Source organism: Oryx dammah, unplaced genomic scaffold (genome assembly GCF_014754425.2).
Source record: "Oryx dammah isolate SB20612 unplaced genomic scaffold, SCBI_Odam_1.1 HiC_scaffold_7, whole genome shotgun sequence".
NCBI classification, from domain to species: Eukaryota; Metazoa; Chordata; class Mammalia; order Artiodactyla; family Bovidae; genus Oryx; species Oryx dammah.
In genome coordinates, this window is record NW_024070191.1 from 25536560 (window position 1) to 25553178 (window position 16619).

The following is a 16619-nucleotide window of genomic DNA, read 5'->3' on the forward strand; positions in this document are numbered from 1 at the left end:
AACGGATTTGTGTTACTTTAAGCCACCAAGTTGGTGGTAATTTGTTACAGCAGCAATAAGAAACCAAGATAAGGACTTTCTTCCCTGCAGATCTAAAAATCTATGTATTTATAGCTATGAAAGCAAATTAAAACCCAGGATCCAAATACACTAAACTTAATTTTTAAGACACAAGTTACTTTACAGAAAAAGCTAAATGAAGATTTTCAGACATGATGAATGACATATTGCTTTACTTAGCAAAACAGCTTTTAAGAAAACATTCATTTTTTTTTAAGCTCAACTTTTAAAAATTCTTAATTCTGTGCAAGTTTAAAACATACACACTTTATCTGTGCAGTAGTACATTAGTACATACAAAAAGAGTAGGCCAGAAAAAATTTAATTTGGGGGTGGCTAATCAAAAACAGGTGGAGACTGGGACTTCCCTGGTGGTACACTAGTTAAAATCTGCCTGCCAATGCAGGGGACACAGGTTCGATCCCTGGTCAGGGAACTAAGACCCCACGTACTGTGGAACAACTAAGCCTGTGTGCCACAACTACTGCGCTCGTGCACCTACAGCCAGTACTTGGCAACAAGAGAAGTCACCTCAACAAGAAACCCTCACACCTGAGCTAGTGAGCAGCCCCCACTCACTGCAACTAGAGGAAGCGCATGCACAGCAACGAAGGCCCAGCACAGCCATAAATAAATAAAACAGGTGGAGATCAGTGCATTTTGCACTAGTACTTTGCTTTCTTTGGATATATGTAATATATTTGTACATATTTTGGACATATGGACCTGGAAAAGCCTAGCCTAAAGGAGAAGAAATAAGGGAGTTTAGGGTAATTTTACTTGTCTAAGGACAGCCAAATCAAGTCCTTCAAAGTAATTATTCCATACTCTTCATTGTCACTAGTTATCAAATTTCATATATTTTCCTAATTTTCTTCATATTAAAAACTTCTCCATTATAATATTATGTAAAATTATCAAAAGGCTAAGTTAATCTGGAAACAGAAGCAAGAATGAAGACAGCTCAAGAAAAAATTTAGAAAGCACTAGCCATGTCTGTTATTACTTGTTCTAATATTTAAAATAAGTGGGACTTTTAAAATTAGAAAAGTACAAAGATGGAATACTCAAGATGTGAAAGCCTAACCATTGTGAAACTATGTAAACAAAGAAGCCAAGAAACACAGCTATCAAACTGTCAAGGGAAAAGATAAGAAAATATGAGTGACCAGCAAAGAAAAAAAAAAACAAACAAACAAGAGATATAAACCTGAGAAACTTAAAATTACTTTTATTTCTTGCTCTTAGATCAAGAACTAAGAAAAATGGGTGAGCACCTAAAGAGAATACTCAATACTATAGAGCTAAAGACTTCAGTTTTCAGTGAAGGGTATTACACATCTTTGTTCAATTTCTTCCTGGTCATTAGATGATTTTTGGTGTACTACACTTTGTAATTTTACTAATTTTTTTCTTGTTACTTTGTAGAGACTGATTTTAGCAATACTGACTCTGTATGTAGCAACCCTACTGAACATATTTAATTCCAACAGTTGGCAAACTGTCTTGGCTTTCCTATGTACTTAATCACGTCTACAGTTTTACTTCTTCCTTTACAACTTTTACATTTGCCATTTCTTTTTTCTTGCTTTATTGCATTGGGTAGGACTTCCAGCATAGTATAGAAGTGACAAGTAGCTATCTTTTTATGACTTCTGAGGAAAAGTACTATTTCACCGTAAGTATGGAGGTTTTTACTGGGCTTCCCCAGTGGCTCAGTGGTAAAGAATCTGCCTGCAATGCAGGAGACACCGGTTCAATCCCTGGGTCAGGAAGATCCCCTGGAGAAGGGCATGGCAACCCACTCCAGTATTCTTGCCTGGAGAATCCCATGGACAGGGGAGCCTGGTGGGCTACAGTCCAATGGGGTTGCAAAGAGTCGGACATGACTGATGAGACTTAGCATGCATGAAGTTTCCATCACCGCTCCCCCATTACAAGGTTCCCCCATCACTGTTCCACAGAAATCTAGAGATCCATAAGATGTCACTAGGTGTACCATAAGAAATTGTGATTTAAAAAATGACTTACAGGAGCAAAAAAGCAGCTCTGCTTGTCTAACAGGAAATTTGGGGGCAATTCTCAACAAGGAATCTTCCATACTGAGACTCAACTGCCTCCTTCTGATCTGCTGTTGTAAATGTTGTACAACATGACCGTGTAGTAATAAAAGTAAAATTCTGTGAACTGTCACATTTTTTGAGACATTTTTTGCAAAGTTAGTATTACTTGCTGTTTTATCCTTTATTAGAGACTGTTTTATAAACATGTCCAACAGTTCACTGTGATGATTTCTGAAGGTGAGATCTGTGATAGAAGAATGTAAGCCTAAGCCCATGAACAATCCTAATCAGGTTGTTGTTATTCTTTAGTCGCTCCATTGTGTTCGACCCTTTGTGATCCCATGGACCACAGCACACCAGGCTCCTCTATCCATGGGATTTCCCAGGCAAGGATACCGGAGTGGGGTGCCATTTCCTTCTAAAGGGGATCTTCCCAACCCAGGGATTGCACCTGTGTCTTCTGCACTGGCAGATGGACTCTTTACTACTGAGCCAGCAGGGAGGCCTCTCTAATCATTTGGTTGGTAGAACTATAATCTTCTAAGCCATTTCACTGCACCAGTGCAACAAGAAATACCAAAAGAGCCTAACATTACAGTGAGAGCTAGTAACCAATGCATTTTACATGGCCTGATAATCCACAGAGTCCTATTCCATAATTCACCACTATGGCAAACAACTTATAACGGTTCCAGCAAAACTGAAAAGACACTTAAGCGGAAGTAACAGGCACTGGAAAAGTCAAGGTACTCACCATTTTAAATAGCTATTGGAAATCTCAAACCAAACAGAGTAAAAGTTCCATTTAAAAAAGCTACATTGAGTGAAAAGGCTCAGGAAGCTCGTTACAGTAAAACTTATTACCCAGAAAAGGGGGATCAAGGGATATCCCACTGCTAGCAGGAACCCTAATAACGCCATCGTATCAAATGACAGTGAATAAAATGCATATTATGAGAAACTGAAACGTATCAAACAGTTTAAGTCAACGAACTGATGAAACATCACATGATGCTGCTGAGGCATATTTAATAAACTGAGAAACAACAGCTTGTCTATCTAGGCTGACAAACCAACAGATTTCACCAATAAATGTCATGAAGTAACATCTGTAAAGTTTTTAAGTGATGGTGAATTTCAAGAAAAACTTTGCTACTGCAAAGAACAACCATGAACAAGCAAAGAGAAGGACATTTAAGTGGTGTCCTTATATCTGGAAACAAAGGTCTGTCCTGGAGGAACCGTGCTGGTATTCTCATTGATGTGTCCGATCAATGGCTGGCTCAATACAAGGTTTTACCTCTCTTGTTTAAAAACAAACACACACACACATATATAAATAATGATGTTATCACAACACACTGATTTCTTCAGAGAGGTACCAGTATCAAAAAACCTTTGGAAATGAAAAATGTCTTAAATAATGGTACAAAAATGGTCTGCTTTATTACACAAAGACCAGTACACTTGGGCACAGAAATCTCCTGCTGCATACAGAAATCCAGTGGCTTAGCAGATTTCTCTCAAAGAACATTTAAGCTGACAGGTGAGTTACAGAAGTGCTTTCAAGAAAATAGGAGACCATACTTCACTGAGTGCTCTGAAGATGAAAAAGGACTGCAGAAGCCAGCTTTCTTTGCAGACTTTTTTTTTTTTTATAATATGAACCAGTTGAACAAGTTTCTGCAAGACTCTAGAAAAAAATGTTCTGACCTACAGTGGCTTCTGATTTTCAAAAGAAAACAGAATCTTTGGAAAAATCATGTAGCAAAAGGAAATCCTGCTATTTGGGCTTGAGAACGAGGAAGGATGTCACCAAGTCTCAAGCGTTACTGAAATGTAGATGGAGAAGGACGACATGACAAAAATCAAACCATATTTTCCCTCCCTTTCAATGAAAAAGTATGCCTGGCTGAAGGACTCTTTCTTTCTCTGGCTCGTCTGCTCATTTGTGAACAAGTAAACTGCCTACCTGGGTAAGGTTAAAAAAAAAAAAAAAAATTAAAGGAGCTTCCCTGGTGGCTCAATGGATTTGATCCCTGATCTGAGAAGACCCCACAGGCTGTGGAGCAACCAAGCCCGTGTGCCACAACTACTGAGCCTGTGCTCTACAGCCTGGGAGCCACAACTCCTGAAGCCCTCGCATCCGAGAACCCACGCTCCACAAGAGAGTCACGGCAGCGAGAAGCCTGCGCATCACCACTAGAGAACAGCCCCCGCTTGCTGCAACTAGAGAAAAGCCCGAGCAGCAATGAAGACCCAGCACAGCCAAAAACAAACTAACTTTCAGAAATTAAAGAAAAAACTGAAGTTTACCTATACCACCGACTTGCATTAGAGTTGGTATCCTTTCTGGAGAGGAGGAACCTCACACACATGAAAAGAGTAGGCTAATAAATAGAGCAAAATATATACAAAGAAACTCGCATTCTCTACTTATGTGAACAATTATTATTGGCTATGATAGTCACAACTTAAAGTTAATTACATGAGCTGTAGCTGTAACAATTTTTTAATAAGAGTTCCCTGAGACCTAAAAATTATTTCAAGGCTTTTTTCAGAGTAGCAAGATTGAGAAAGGCCATTCTATTTTCCTAAGGAACTCTGCTTCTATTACTGACTTGTTACAAGTGTTTATCATAAACGGGTGTCAGCTTTTATCAGAAGCATTTTCTGTATCTAAAATGATCCTAAGATTTTTCTTATTTGTTCTGTTAATATGACTCACACTGACTGATTTCCAAATAGTAAAAACTCTAACATTCTTAAAAGTAAACTCAACTTCATCATGACATATTATACTTCTTAAATATAAGTGGATTTGGATTGTTCCTATCTTTTTAAGGATTTTTACACCTGTATTTATGACAGATACTGGTCTATAATTTAAATTCACTTAAAACTGTAAATAAATCCAGGTTCTTGACCCAACCTTGCTGTCAACCAAAGCTGTGTCTATGAGTCGGTCATTTAATTTCTCTGAACTTCAGAGTTTTGAGATTCAAATATGACTGTCTGAATTAATTCAGACAGAACCTAGCCCAGTGGTTCTCAACGGTCAGTGTGAATCAGAATCACCTGAAGGGCTTGTGAAAACCCAGATTGCCGAGCTGCACCCCCAGAATTTCAGCTCAGTAGACCCAGGAAAGGGCCCAAGAATATGCACTTCTTACAAATCCCCAGGAGATGCTGATGCCACTGGTTAGAGAACGACACTTTGAGAACCACTGAGCTAGGCTAAACCACACTGCTTTCAACATGTTTTACATAACTAAAGTACAACCACCTAAAGGGGTAATATAATGAGATCAAGAGAAAAATCTTTCGATCAAAAACAAAGTGCACCATTAACTTGCCATCTGAGAACTAGAACAGTGTCCCATATGGAGCTAATGGTGTCCACTGAACCTTCTCCCTATAATTTCTACTTAATTCTCATCAAGCAATTAAAGAGAGCTCTTCCATCAGTGAATGAATAAACTATGAGGAGCATTTTGTGTTGTCTTTTTTGCTTTCTAAGTTTTTGCAGAGAAGGCAATGGAACCTCACTCCAGTACTCTTGCCTGGAAAATCCCACGGACGGAGGAGCCTGGTGGGCTGCAGTCCATGGGGTCGCTAAGAGTCAGACATGACTGAGCGACTTCCCTTTCACTTTTCACTTTCATGCATTGGAGAAGGAAATGGCAACCCACTCCAGTGTTCTTGCCTGGAGAATCCCAGGGACAGGTGAGCCTGGTGGGCCGCCGTCTATGGGGTCGCACAGAGTCAGACACAATTGAAGCAACTTAGCAGCAGCAGCAGCAAAGTTCTTGGCTTTATCAGCTCTTCAGAGTTGAAGACTTTTCAAAAAAGAGTTTACAGATCATTGTTCATATGTACTCTTTCCCTTTCAAAAGAGAGCTACCTTTTTACTAAAAAAAAAAAAGGAAAAAAAAAGTTTATAACTTTCATCTCCACCCAGAATTTATAATGCGTTGCCTAAAAGTATAATTAAACTCCAGGAACTGAAGTCAAAAAAAAAAAAAAAAAAAGCACTGTTTGGGGTAAGCCTTCATAAATGATAATTGAAGTATCATAAATTATCCACTATACTGAGGGCTTCTGGTTTCTTCCCGTCCAAAATATTTTTCTGACAGTTAAAAATAGGACCCTTGCTCAGTTCAGTTGCTCAGTCGTGTCCGGCTCTTTGTGACCCCATGAATTGCAGCACGCCAGGCCTCCCTGTCCATCACCAACTCCTGGAGTTCACTCAGACTCATGTCCATCGAGGCAGTGATGCCATCAGCCATCTCATCCTCTGTCGTCCCCTTCTCCTCCTGCCCCCAATCCCTCCCAGCATCAGAGTCTTTTCCAATGACTCAACTCTTGGCATGAGGTGGCCAAAGTACTGGAGTTTCAGCTTTAGCATCATTCCTTCCAAAGAAATCCCAGGGCTGATCTTCAGAATGGACTGGTTGGATCTCCTTGCAGTCCAAGGGACTCTCAAGAGTCTTCTCCAACACCACAGTTCAAAAGCATCAATTCTTTGGCACTCAGCCTTCTTCACAGTCCAACTCTCACATCCATACATGACCACAGGAAAAACCATAGCCTTGACTAGACAGACCTTTGTTGGCAAAGTAATGTCTCTGCTTTTCAATATGCTATCTAGGTTGGTCATAACTTTTCTTCCAAGGAGTAAGCGTCTTTTAATTTCATGGCTGCAGTCACCATCTGCAGTGATTTTGGAACCCCCAAAAATAAAGTCTGACACTGTTTCCACTGTTTCCCCATCTATTTCCCATAAAGTGATGGGACCAGATGCCATGATCTTAGTTTTCTGAATGTTGAGCTTTAAGCCAACTTTTTCCACTCTCCTCTTTCACTTTCATCAAAGGCTTTTTAGTTCCTTTTCACTTTCTGCATAAGGGTGGTGTCATCTGCATATCTGAGGTTATTGATATTTCTCCCAGCAATCTTGATTCCAGCTTCTGTTTCTTCCAGCCTAGCGTTTCTCACAATGTACTCTGCGTGGAAGTTAAATAAGCAGGGGGACAATATACAGCCTTGACGTACTCCTTTTCCTATTTGGAACCAGTCTGTTGTTCCACGTCCAATTCTAACTGTTGCTTCCTGACCTGCATATAGGTTTCTCAAGAGGCAGGTCAGGTGGTCTGGTATTCCCATCTCTTTCAGAATTTTCCACAGTTTATTGTGATCCACACAGTCAAAGGCTTTGGCATAGTCAATAAAGCAGAAATAGTTGTTTTTCTGGAACTCTCTTGCTTTTTCCATGATCCAGCAGATGTTGGCAATTTGATCTCTGGTTCCTCTGCCTTTTCTAAAACCAGCTTGACTTGCTAGGACATTCTAAATTCTGAATTCTGATGAATTGCAGTTTGTGGGCAATTGAGAGCCAAACCTTTCAATAATTCTGTCTCTTCCATCTCCACACACCCCATGTTCATGCCATACTGTCCAACAACGCATTGCTTTCAGGGGAGAATCTCCAAGGAAAGGAACCATTGATGAGAAACCTCTAATGATAAAAGTAAACTTTTGTCAAGTATTTTCAGATAAGTAATCTCTTCAGTAATTCTTAAAATCCATTCCTTGAATATTTATTAGCTTGAAGGAAAAGCACATTTGAAGAACTGGAGAAAAATCAGTAAAGGAGGTTGATTCTTTTAAATGTAACAAATATTTTCTGGGACTACCAAAATGTTTAAATTACGCTACATAAAATGCACAGACAAAAACCACATATGAACTGTTTTAGCTTGAGTGTGCATTATACAATGTGGTAGTTAAAACCTACTCAATCAAACTATACCATAAAATTTTTATTCTAATTAGTCAATTCTCATTACATCTTTTTAATATTTAATATTTCTACCTCCTATTGAAAAAATAAGTCATAGCTAGTTATAAACCCAATTCGTTTTCAGCAAAAGTATCCTTCTCCTTCATTAATCACCCCAAACTAAAATTTACAGTTATTTCTGAACCAGTCCCCCTTTATTTATAACTAAAGGCTGAATATTAGAGATTAGAAGATACAAACACACACATTTAGAAAAAGAGTAACATGATTTAACACATCCTTGCTTCATAAACATTTGATTACTTCATTTTTAACAATGCAATGTAACATGATGGCAAACCACATATTTATTTTTTTAATTATTATAAAAATGAACAAATTCATTCTTCTTATGCATGTAATTTTAAACTCAACTACCTTAGTAGAAACTGTTAGTATTCATTCCATACTATATTTCTCAGCAATTATTACTTAAAATATTCATCTGTTTATTCAAACTTAATCGTAAAAGCATTAGACCTTAGAAGATGACGCTCATCTTTTCCTGTGAGAACACCAAAATCTCAACTAGCTCCTGCACAATCTTCAAGAGGAGAATGTTGTAATCCACCAAAAAAAAGATACACTATGTCCAAGGGCAAAGAAGAAGCCACAGCAAGATGGCAGGAGGGACACAATCACATTTAAAATCAAATACCTCATACCCGCCAGAGATGCTTGGATGTTACAAACAAAACCTTGTCCGCACCAGAACCAGGGAAAGAAGCAGTGACCCCGACAAGAGACTGAGCCAGACCTGCCTGTGGGTGTTTCAGAGTCTCCTGCGGAGGCATGGGTCAGCAGTGGCCTGCCATGGGGACAGGGGCTCTGACAGCAGCAGTCCTGGGAGGCGTGACATGTGGCATAAGTCCTCTTGGAGGACGTCACCATTAGTCCCTATAAATATAGAGCCGCCAGGAAGCAAACTGCAGAACAAGTATACCAAAAAAGTTCTCGCACTGTTGCAAAAGTTCTAGGTCCCAAAGCAGACTTCCCAACCTGGGGATCCAACGAAGGGACTGAGAATCTCCAGGGAATCTGACTTTGAAGGTCAGCAGAACTTGATATAGAACTTGCACAGGGCTGGGGAAACAGAGACTCTTGGTGGGCACAAACATAATGGTCTGCTCACCAGGACCCAGGAGAAAGGAGCAGTGACCCCACAAGAGACTGAGCCAGACTTGGCTGTGAGTGTTTGGGAGTCTCTGGAGGAGGCATGGGTTGACAGTGGCCTGCCTTGGGGTCAGGGACACTGACTTGCTGTCATAAGTCTTTTTGGAAGAGGTCAGAGGTCGCCAATACTGCCATTACCCCTACCATAATTAGGCTTCAGACCAAACTAAAGGGAGGGAATACAGCCCCACCCATCAGCAGAAAACTGAATTGAGGATATACTGACCAAGGCTTTGTCCACCAGAGCAAAACCCAGTTATCCCCACAGTCAGTCAGTCCCTTCCATCAGGAAGCTTGCACAAGCCTCTTATCCTCATCCATTAGAGGGGAGACAATAAAAACCATAAACACAGAAAACTAGCCAAACTGATCACATGGATTACAGCTTTGTGTAACTTAATGAAACTATAAGCCATGCCGTATAGGGCCACCCAAGATGGACAGGTCATGGTGGAGAATTCTGACAAAACATGGTTCACTGGAGAGGGGAATGGCAAATCACTTCAGTATTCTTGCCTCGAGAACCCCATGAACTGTATGAAAAGGGAAAAAGCTGTGACACTGAAAGATGAAACCCCCCCATGTCAGTAGATGACCAATATGCTACTGGAGAAGAACAGAGAAATAGCTCCAGAAAGAATGAAGAGGCTGAGCCAAAGCGGAAATGACACACAGTTGTGGATGTGTCTGGTGATTAAAGTAAACTCTGATACAATAAAGAACAATACTGCATAGGAAACTGGAATGTTAGGTCCATGAATCAAGGTAAATCAATGTTAAGTCCATATCCAAGGTTTGGTTGTGGTCAAACAGGAGATGGCAAGAGTGAACATGGACATTATAGGAATCAATGAACTAAAATGGATGGGGATGGGTGAATTTAATTTAGATGGCCATTATATCTACTACTTGGGCAAGAATCCCTTAGAAAAAATGGTGTAGCCCTCACAGTCAATGAAAGGGTCTAAAATGCAGTATTTGGATGCAGTCTCAAAACCGACAGCATGATCTCGTTTCAAGGCAAACCATTCAGTATCACAGTAATCCAAGTCTATGCCCCAACCACTAATGCCAAAGAAAATGAAGTTGAATGATTCCATGAAGACCTGCAAGACCTTCTGGAACCAACACCAAAAAAAAAAAAAAAAAAAAGATGTCCTTTGCATCATAGGGAACTGGAAAGCAAAAGTAGGAAGTCAAGAGATACCTGGATAACAGGTAAGTTTGGCCTCAGAGTACAAAATGAAGCAGCGCAAAGACTAAGAGAATTTTGTCAAGAGAACATGTTGGTCAGAGCAAACACCCTTTTGCAAAAACCCAAGAGATGACTCTACACATGGATATCACCAAATGGTCAGTACCAAAATCTGACTAGGTTCTTTACATAGATGGAGAAACTCTATAAAGTCAGCAAAAACAATACCTGGAGCTGACTGTGGCTGAGATCATCAGCTCCTCATTGCAAAATTCAGGCTCAAATTGAAGAAAGTAGGGAAAACCACTAGCCATTCAGGTATGTACTAAATCAAATCCCTTACAATTACACAGTGGAAATGACAAATAGATTCAAGAGATTAGATCTGATAGAGGGCCTGAAGAACTATGGACTGAGGTCTGTGACACTGTAGAGGAGGCAGTGATCAAAACCATCCCCAATAAAAAGGCCAAAAGGCAGGTTGTCTGAGGAGTCCTTACAAACAGCTGAAAAATGAACAGAAGTAAAAGGCAAAGGAGAAAAGGAAAGTTATACCCATTCGAATCCAGAGTTCCAAAGAACAGCAAGGAGAGGTAAGAAAGCCTTTCTCAGTGATCAATGCAAAGAAATAGAGGAAAACAATAGAATGGGAAAAACTAGAGTTCTCTTCAAGAAAATTAGAGATACCAAGGGAACATTTCACGCAAAGATGGGCACAATAAAGGACAGAAACTGTATGACCTAACAGAAGCAAAAGATATTAAGTTAGTGAGAATACACAGAAGAACTGTACAGAAAAGGACTTAATGACCCAGATAACCGTGAAGGTGTGGTCACTCACCTAGAGCCAGACATCCTGGAATGTGAAGTCAAGTGGACCTTAGGAAGCACTGCTATGAACAAAGCTACTGGAGGTGATGGAATTCCTGCTGAGCTATTTCAAATCCTAAAAGATGGTGCTGTTAAACTACTGCACTCAATATGCCAGCAAATTTGGAAAGCAGTGGCCACAGAACTGGAAAAGGTCAGTTTTAATTCCAATTCCAAATAAGAGCAATGCTAAAGAATGTTCAAACTATCACACAATTGTGTTCATTTCACATGCTAGCAAAGTAATGTTCAAAACTGTCTAAGCTAGATTTCAACAGTATGAGAACTAAGAACTTCCAGATATATAAGCTAGATTTAGAAAAGGCAGAAGAACCAGAGATCAAATTGCCAGCATCTGCTGGATCACAGAAAAAGCAAGAGTTCCAGAAAAACATCTACTTCTGCTTCATTAACTATGCTAACGCCTTTGTCTGTGTGGATACAACAAACTGTGGGAAATTCTTCAAGAGATGGGAATACCAGACCACCTGACCTGCCTCCTGAGAAATCTGTATGCAGGTCAAGAAACAACAGCTAGAACCGGACATGGAACAGACTGGTTCCAAATTGGGAAAGGAGCATGTCAAGGCTGTATATTTTCACCCTGTTTATTTAACTTATATGCTGTGTACATCATGCAAAATGCTGGGCTGGATGGAGCACAAGCTGGAATCAAGATTGCTGGGAGAAATATCAATAACCTCAGATAAGCAGATGACACCACCCTTATGGCAGGAAGTGAAGAGGAACTAAAGGGCCTCTTGATGAAGATGAAAGAAGAGAGTGAAAAACCTGGCTTAAAACTCAACATTCAAAAAACTAAGATCATGGTATCCAGTCCCATCACTTCATGGCCAACAGATGGCGGGGGAAATGGAAATAGTGACAGCCTTTATTTTCTTAGGCTTCAAAATCACTGCAGATGGTGACCGCAGCCATGAAATTAAAAGATACTTGTCACCCAGCCATGAAATTAAAAGACACTTGCTCCTTGGAAAAAAGCTATGACAAACCTAGACAATGGATTAAAGGTGCATCTAATCTCATGGCTGCAGTCCTTGTCCGCAGTGATTTGTCGACAAAGGTACACAGAGTCAAAGTTGTCAAAGCTATGGTTTTTCCAGTAGGCATGTAGAGATATGAGAGTTGGACCATAAAGAAGGCTGAGCACCAAAGAACCAATGCTTTTGAACTATGGCACTGGACAAGACTCTTGAGAGTTCCTTGGATGGCAAGATCAAACCAGTCAATTCTAAAGGAAATCAACACCGAATATTCATTGGAAGGACGAATGCTGAAGCTGAAGCTCCAATACTTTGGCCACCTGATGCAAACAGCCGACTCACTGGAGAAACCCTGATGCTAGTGAAGACAAAGGCAAGAGGAGAAGGGGATGACAGAGGATGAAATCCTTGGATGGCATCACTGACTCAATGGATATGAGTTTGAGTAAACTCTGGGAGACAGTCAAAGACAGGTAAGCCTGGCGTGCTACAGCCCATGGGGTCACAAAGTGTTGGGCGACTGAACAACTGAACAAAACAACAGTAAAAGATATTTAGTGATAAAAAATAAGTTTGATATATACAGTTGGGCTGACGGTGGAAACTAGTTTTGTTAACCAAGAAAAAATTTCCATAAATTGAATATGCTTAACCTTCAACATGACAGCTTTGCCAAAGGTATATTTATAAACATAAAAATATTTCATTAAAAATTGCATTGGCAAAACTGTTGAAACTAGTATTTTTATTTTTCAACTGCTTCTGAATATATGAGATTAACAAAAGTGCCTAAACAGAGAAGAGGAGGAAACTGATATAATCACTTATTTACTGAGTCTTATAAAACTTTTTTGACATACATTGTAGAACTGAACAAATGGTTGAAGACAAGGTAAATTCTTTGGCTAATTAGGTGATTCCCATTCTTCTGCATTCAACAACTGAGAAATGCTTGATAAGTCACCGTGTGATTTTTGGCATACAACTTGGAAGGTTTTCTACCACAAAATTTCTATTGGAATGAACATATTTATATCAACATTTTTATTTTTCAGCACTACAAAATCTCAAAATAAGACCAGGAATTGATGTCAAACCTGATTTCATTCTATTAATAAATATTATCTCCAGATACAAGAACCAATGGAGAAAGACAGCTCCATTTATTTCATTAAAAATGGATTTCTGTTGTATAATTATTACATAAAAAGTGCATTTTAATCAAAATTTTTATGTATTTATGTTATTCCAAGCAACTACGTGGTAAGAATAATTATAACTCAAACCAGAAAATATGTAAGTCTTATGGTCATAGGGAAAACATCCCTTATTGTATACACATAGTGCCATGACAAAGGAGTTTGATAGATGATCAACAGAAGATTCCTGAACACTAAAATATGTAAAATGTGCATAAAATTCGGCAGGAGTAACAGAACTACCACACAAACTGAAAGGGAAAATAATTAAAATTTCCAACCACTGAAGTTTGTTTTTATATTTTTGAAAAATGGCATTTAGATTCCCGAAGATAAATTTAAGAGTGCTATTTTTTATTTAAAATATTAAAATATGCCAGTAATTTCATCCTGTGTCACTATGTATACTTTTGTTAAAACAGAAATAGACTGAGACACAGAAAACAAACTTATGGTTGCCAAAGGGGAACACAGTGGGTTGGGGGGAGGTGGGCAGGGAGTAACAGGAGTTTGAGGTCAACAGATACACACTATTATATATAAAACAGATAAACAACAAGGACCTTCTGTATAGCACAGGGATCTTTATTCAGTATCTTACAGTACCCTAGAATGGGAAACCCATTGAATCACTTTGTCATACACCTGAAACTAATACAAATTGTGAAAGTGAAAAGTTAGTCACTTAGTCGTGTCTGACTCTATCAGGCAAGAATACTGGAGTGGGTTGACTATATTTCATTTAAACAAAAATTCTGCTGAAAAATTATACTTATCAATTTAAATATGTGCAAAGGAACACACAGTTTTTCAAAACTGTTTCAGGGAACATTTGAGTAAAAATGTTAAGATTGCTCCCTGGTGGCTCAGAGGTTAAAGCGTCTGCCTGCAATGCGGGAGACCTGGGTTCGATCCCTGGGTCAGGAAGATCCCCTGGAGAAGGAAATGTCAACCCACTCTAGTACTCTTGCCTGGAGAATCCATGGACAGAGGAGCTTGGTAGGCTACAGTTCATGGGGTCACAAAGAGTCGGACACGACTGAGCAACTTCACTTCCCTTTTAAGATCGCTGTTCTAGATTAACAAAGCTATAAAATGAAAACTTTTAGCAAGATACCAAAAACATGAGACTTAAATGTCAGTCTCCCTCAAAAGGCTATCAAGCCTCAAGGGCATACATTCATCTGGGTGTTCATACTATTCGTGCCATAATTAGCATATAGTATTGTTCAGCTGCAAAGTCATGTGCAACTCTGCAACCTCATGGACTGCAGCACACCAGGCTTCTCTGTCCTCCAGTATCTCCTGGAGTTTGCTCAAATTCATGTTCACAGAGCTGGTAATGCTATGTAACCCATCTTATTCTCTGCTGCCCCTAACAGGATACAGTAGGTTTTAATAAGTGTTTACCATGTGGGGGAATGGATGGATGGAATGAAAGATGAATGCCTAAATATGAGAGTATATTACTCAATAATGGGAAATTACAGATTTCTACCAAAAATCAAATACAAACCACAGATTTCAGATATAGCCAGACAGATACCAAGTTCTCTTAAATTACAAAAGAAAAGCCTTCACATAAATCTGATTTATATACTAAGGAACAAACAGCTAAAACACGAAATAACAGATATATCAGTAGTATTTTCCGTGACTTTTTTTCAAGAGGTGCAAGTAGTAACTAAACAGAATATGAGTTTGGCAGACAAAGAGATTAAATCTGAAATCACTTAACCATTTTAGCTAAATGAAATTTCACTTTGATACACTAAATTAGGGTTCAGAATTTTTAGTAAAGCCAAATGTTGTATCATCAAAACTTCAAAATCTACTTCAAAAAATACTAAATCTCCCATCAAACATTAAATTCTAATTCTTTTGAAGTCAAAGCTTTTCTAAGACCCTCAGTAAATCTTGATTTTCACCCTCCAAGATGTAGAAAGGCCACAACTACCATCTCCCTGAACTATGTTGTGTTTTTCACTTCTCACCATCAATGGAAGTAAGATCCTGTAAATCATTCACATTTTTTCATTGGTTTTGCCAACAGGTATTGACTAATTAAGAGGTGGCTATCTCTACTGCCTGAGCACACTTTTATTAAGTGAAATGGTGGGCTCACACTGTGTACTTCAACTACCGCTCTGCAATGTAAATAAAATAGATGACTCACTGCAAAGCTAACTTGCTATAATGTAAAAACCTTGAAGCGTTAAATATTTTTTTACAGTTTTGCTGAGGTATAATAGGCATACAGTAAACCACATATTGAAACATACAATTTGATAAATTTTGACTTGTATATACAAATTTACTTCTGAAAATTCCAATCCCCTTCTTCTGCCCAAAACCAAAAGAATTTTTGTTGGTTGAGAAAAGTACATACCTTCATGTAATTCACAATCTTAGCCAGAACGCCAAACTTATATCCAGAGCTTCCTGACAGAGCTTTCAAATTAAATGATCCATTGCTATGATCTGAAAATAAAGTTCAAAAAACAATTACAACATTTTCATATTAGATGTGATTATCTACTTTTAAGCAGCTAAGATGATTTTAAATCTGGTAAAATATTTATTGAGTTTTTATATCTAGAAAACTCCACCCTATGAAATTTTGGTGACAAATTCAAAATCTTTGCATGTGTGGAACTATTTTCTGAGAATGGAAACAAAGTACAAATCCTTCAAAAGCATTAAAATATATTTCTTTTATAAGCACCTTTATCTCACTCCTTCCTTAAGTCTGACTAGATTTCCTCCAAAATTAGAAGTACAGTTTTTTAAACAAGAGGACAATACAAATCACAGTCTGATCCACAGTGCTTTTCTAACAACCTTAAAACCATGAGAAGTGGGTAGATTACTTCTAAGGGATAAAAAGTTCAATTTATCACCAAGTACATCAATTTCTGCTTATCAACATAAAACAAATAGGTATTGATCAATGGGAATTAATAAAAAGTATGATCCCATAACTATTTTAAAGTCAACTTCAGAGATATATTGGAATAAAAAATGTAAGCAGTACTACTGTATAAACAGGAAGACTTTAAAATGACGACAGCATGATACAAAGAGCAATTTACATAGATCATTTGGTTCACAACATATACCATTCTGTTGCATATTTACAGGCAGAAATCCGAATGCTACCATTGCATCACAAATGCATTCTACAGGTCATAGGTAGCAAGAGTGAAAAATTCA

The 16619-nt window shown here is 38.6% G+C and overlaps 1 protein-coding gene across 4 annotated transcripts in view; it reads right to left on the reverse strand.

The window, feature by feature from the left end:
- The window catches only part of GTF2E2 (general transcription factor IIE subunit 2), a 93226-nt gene that overhangs the window by 54362 nt on the left and 22245 nt on the right, over positions 1–16619 (reverse strand). For all 4 annotated transcript variants that reach the window (XR_005721458.1, XM_040242891.1, XM_040242892.1 and 1 more), the window contains exon 3: positions 15796–15887. Coding sequence is in view for 3 of the 4 variants with exons in the window: in XM_040242891.1 (XP_040098825.1) it covers positions 15796–15887 (92 nt within the window). In the remaining variant the exon portion in view is untranslated. The remainder of the gene's footprint in view (positions 1–15795; positions 15888–16619) is intronic.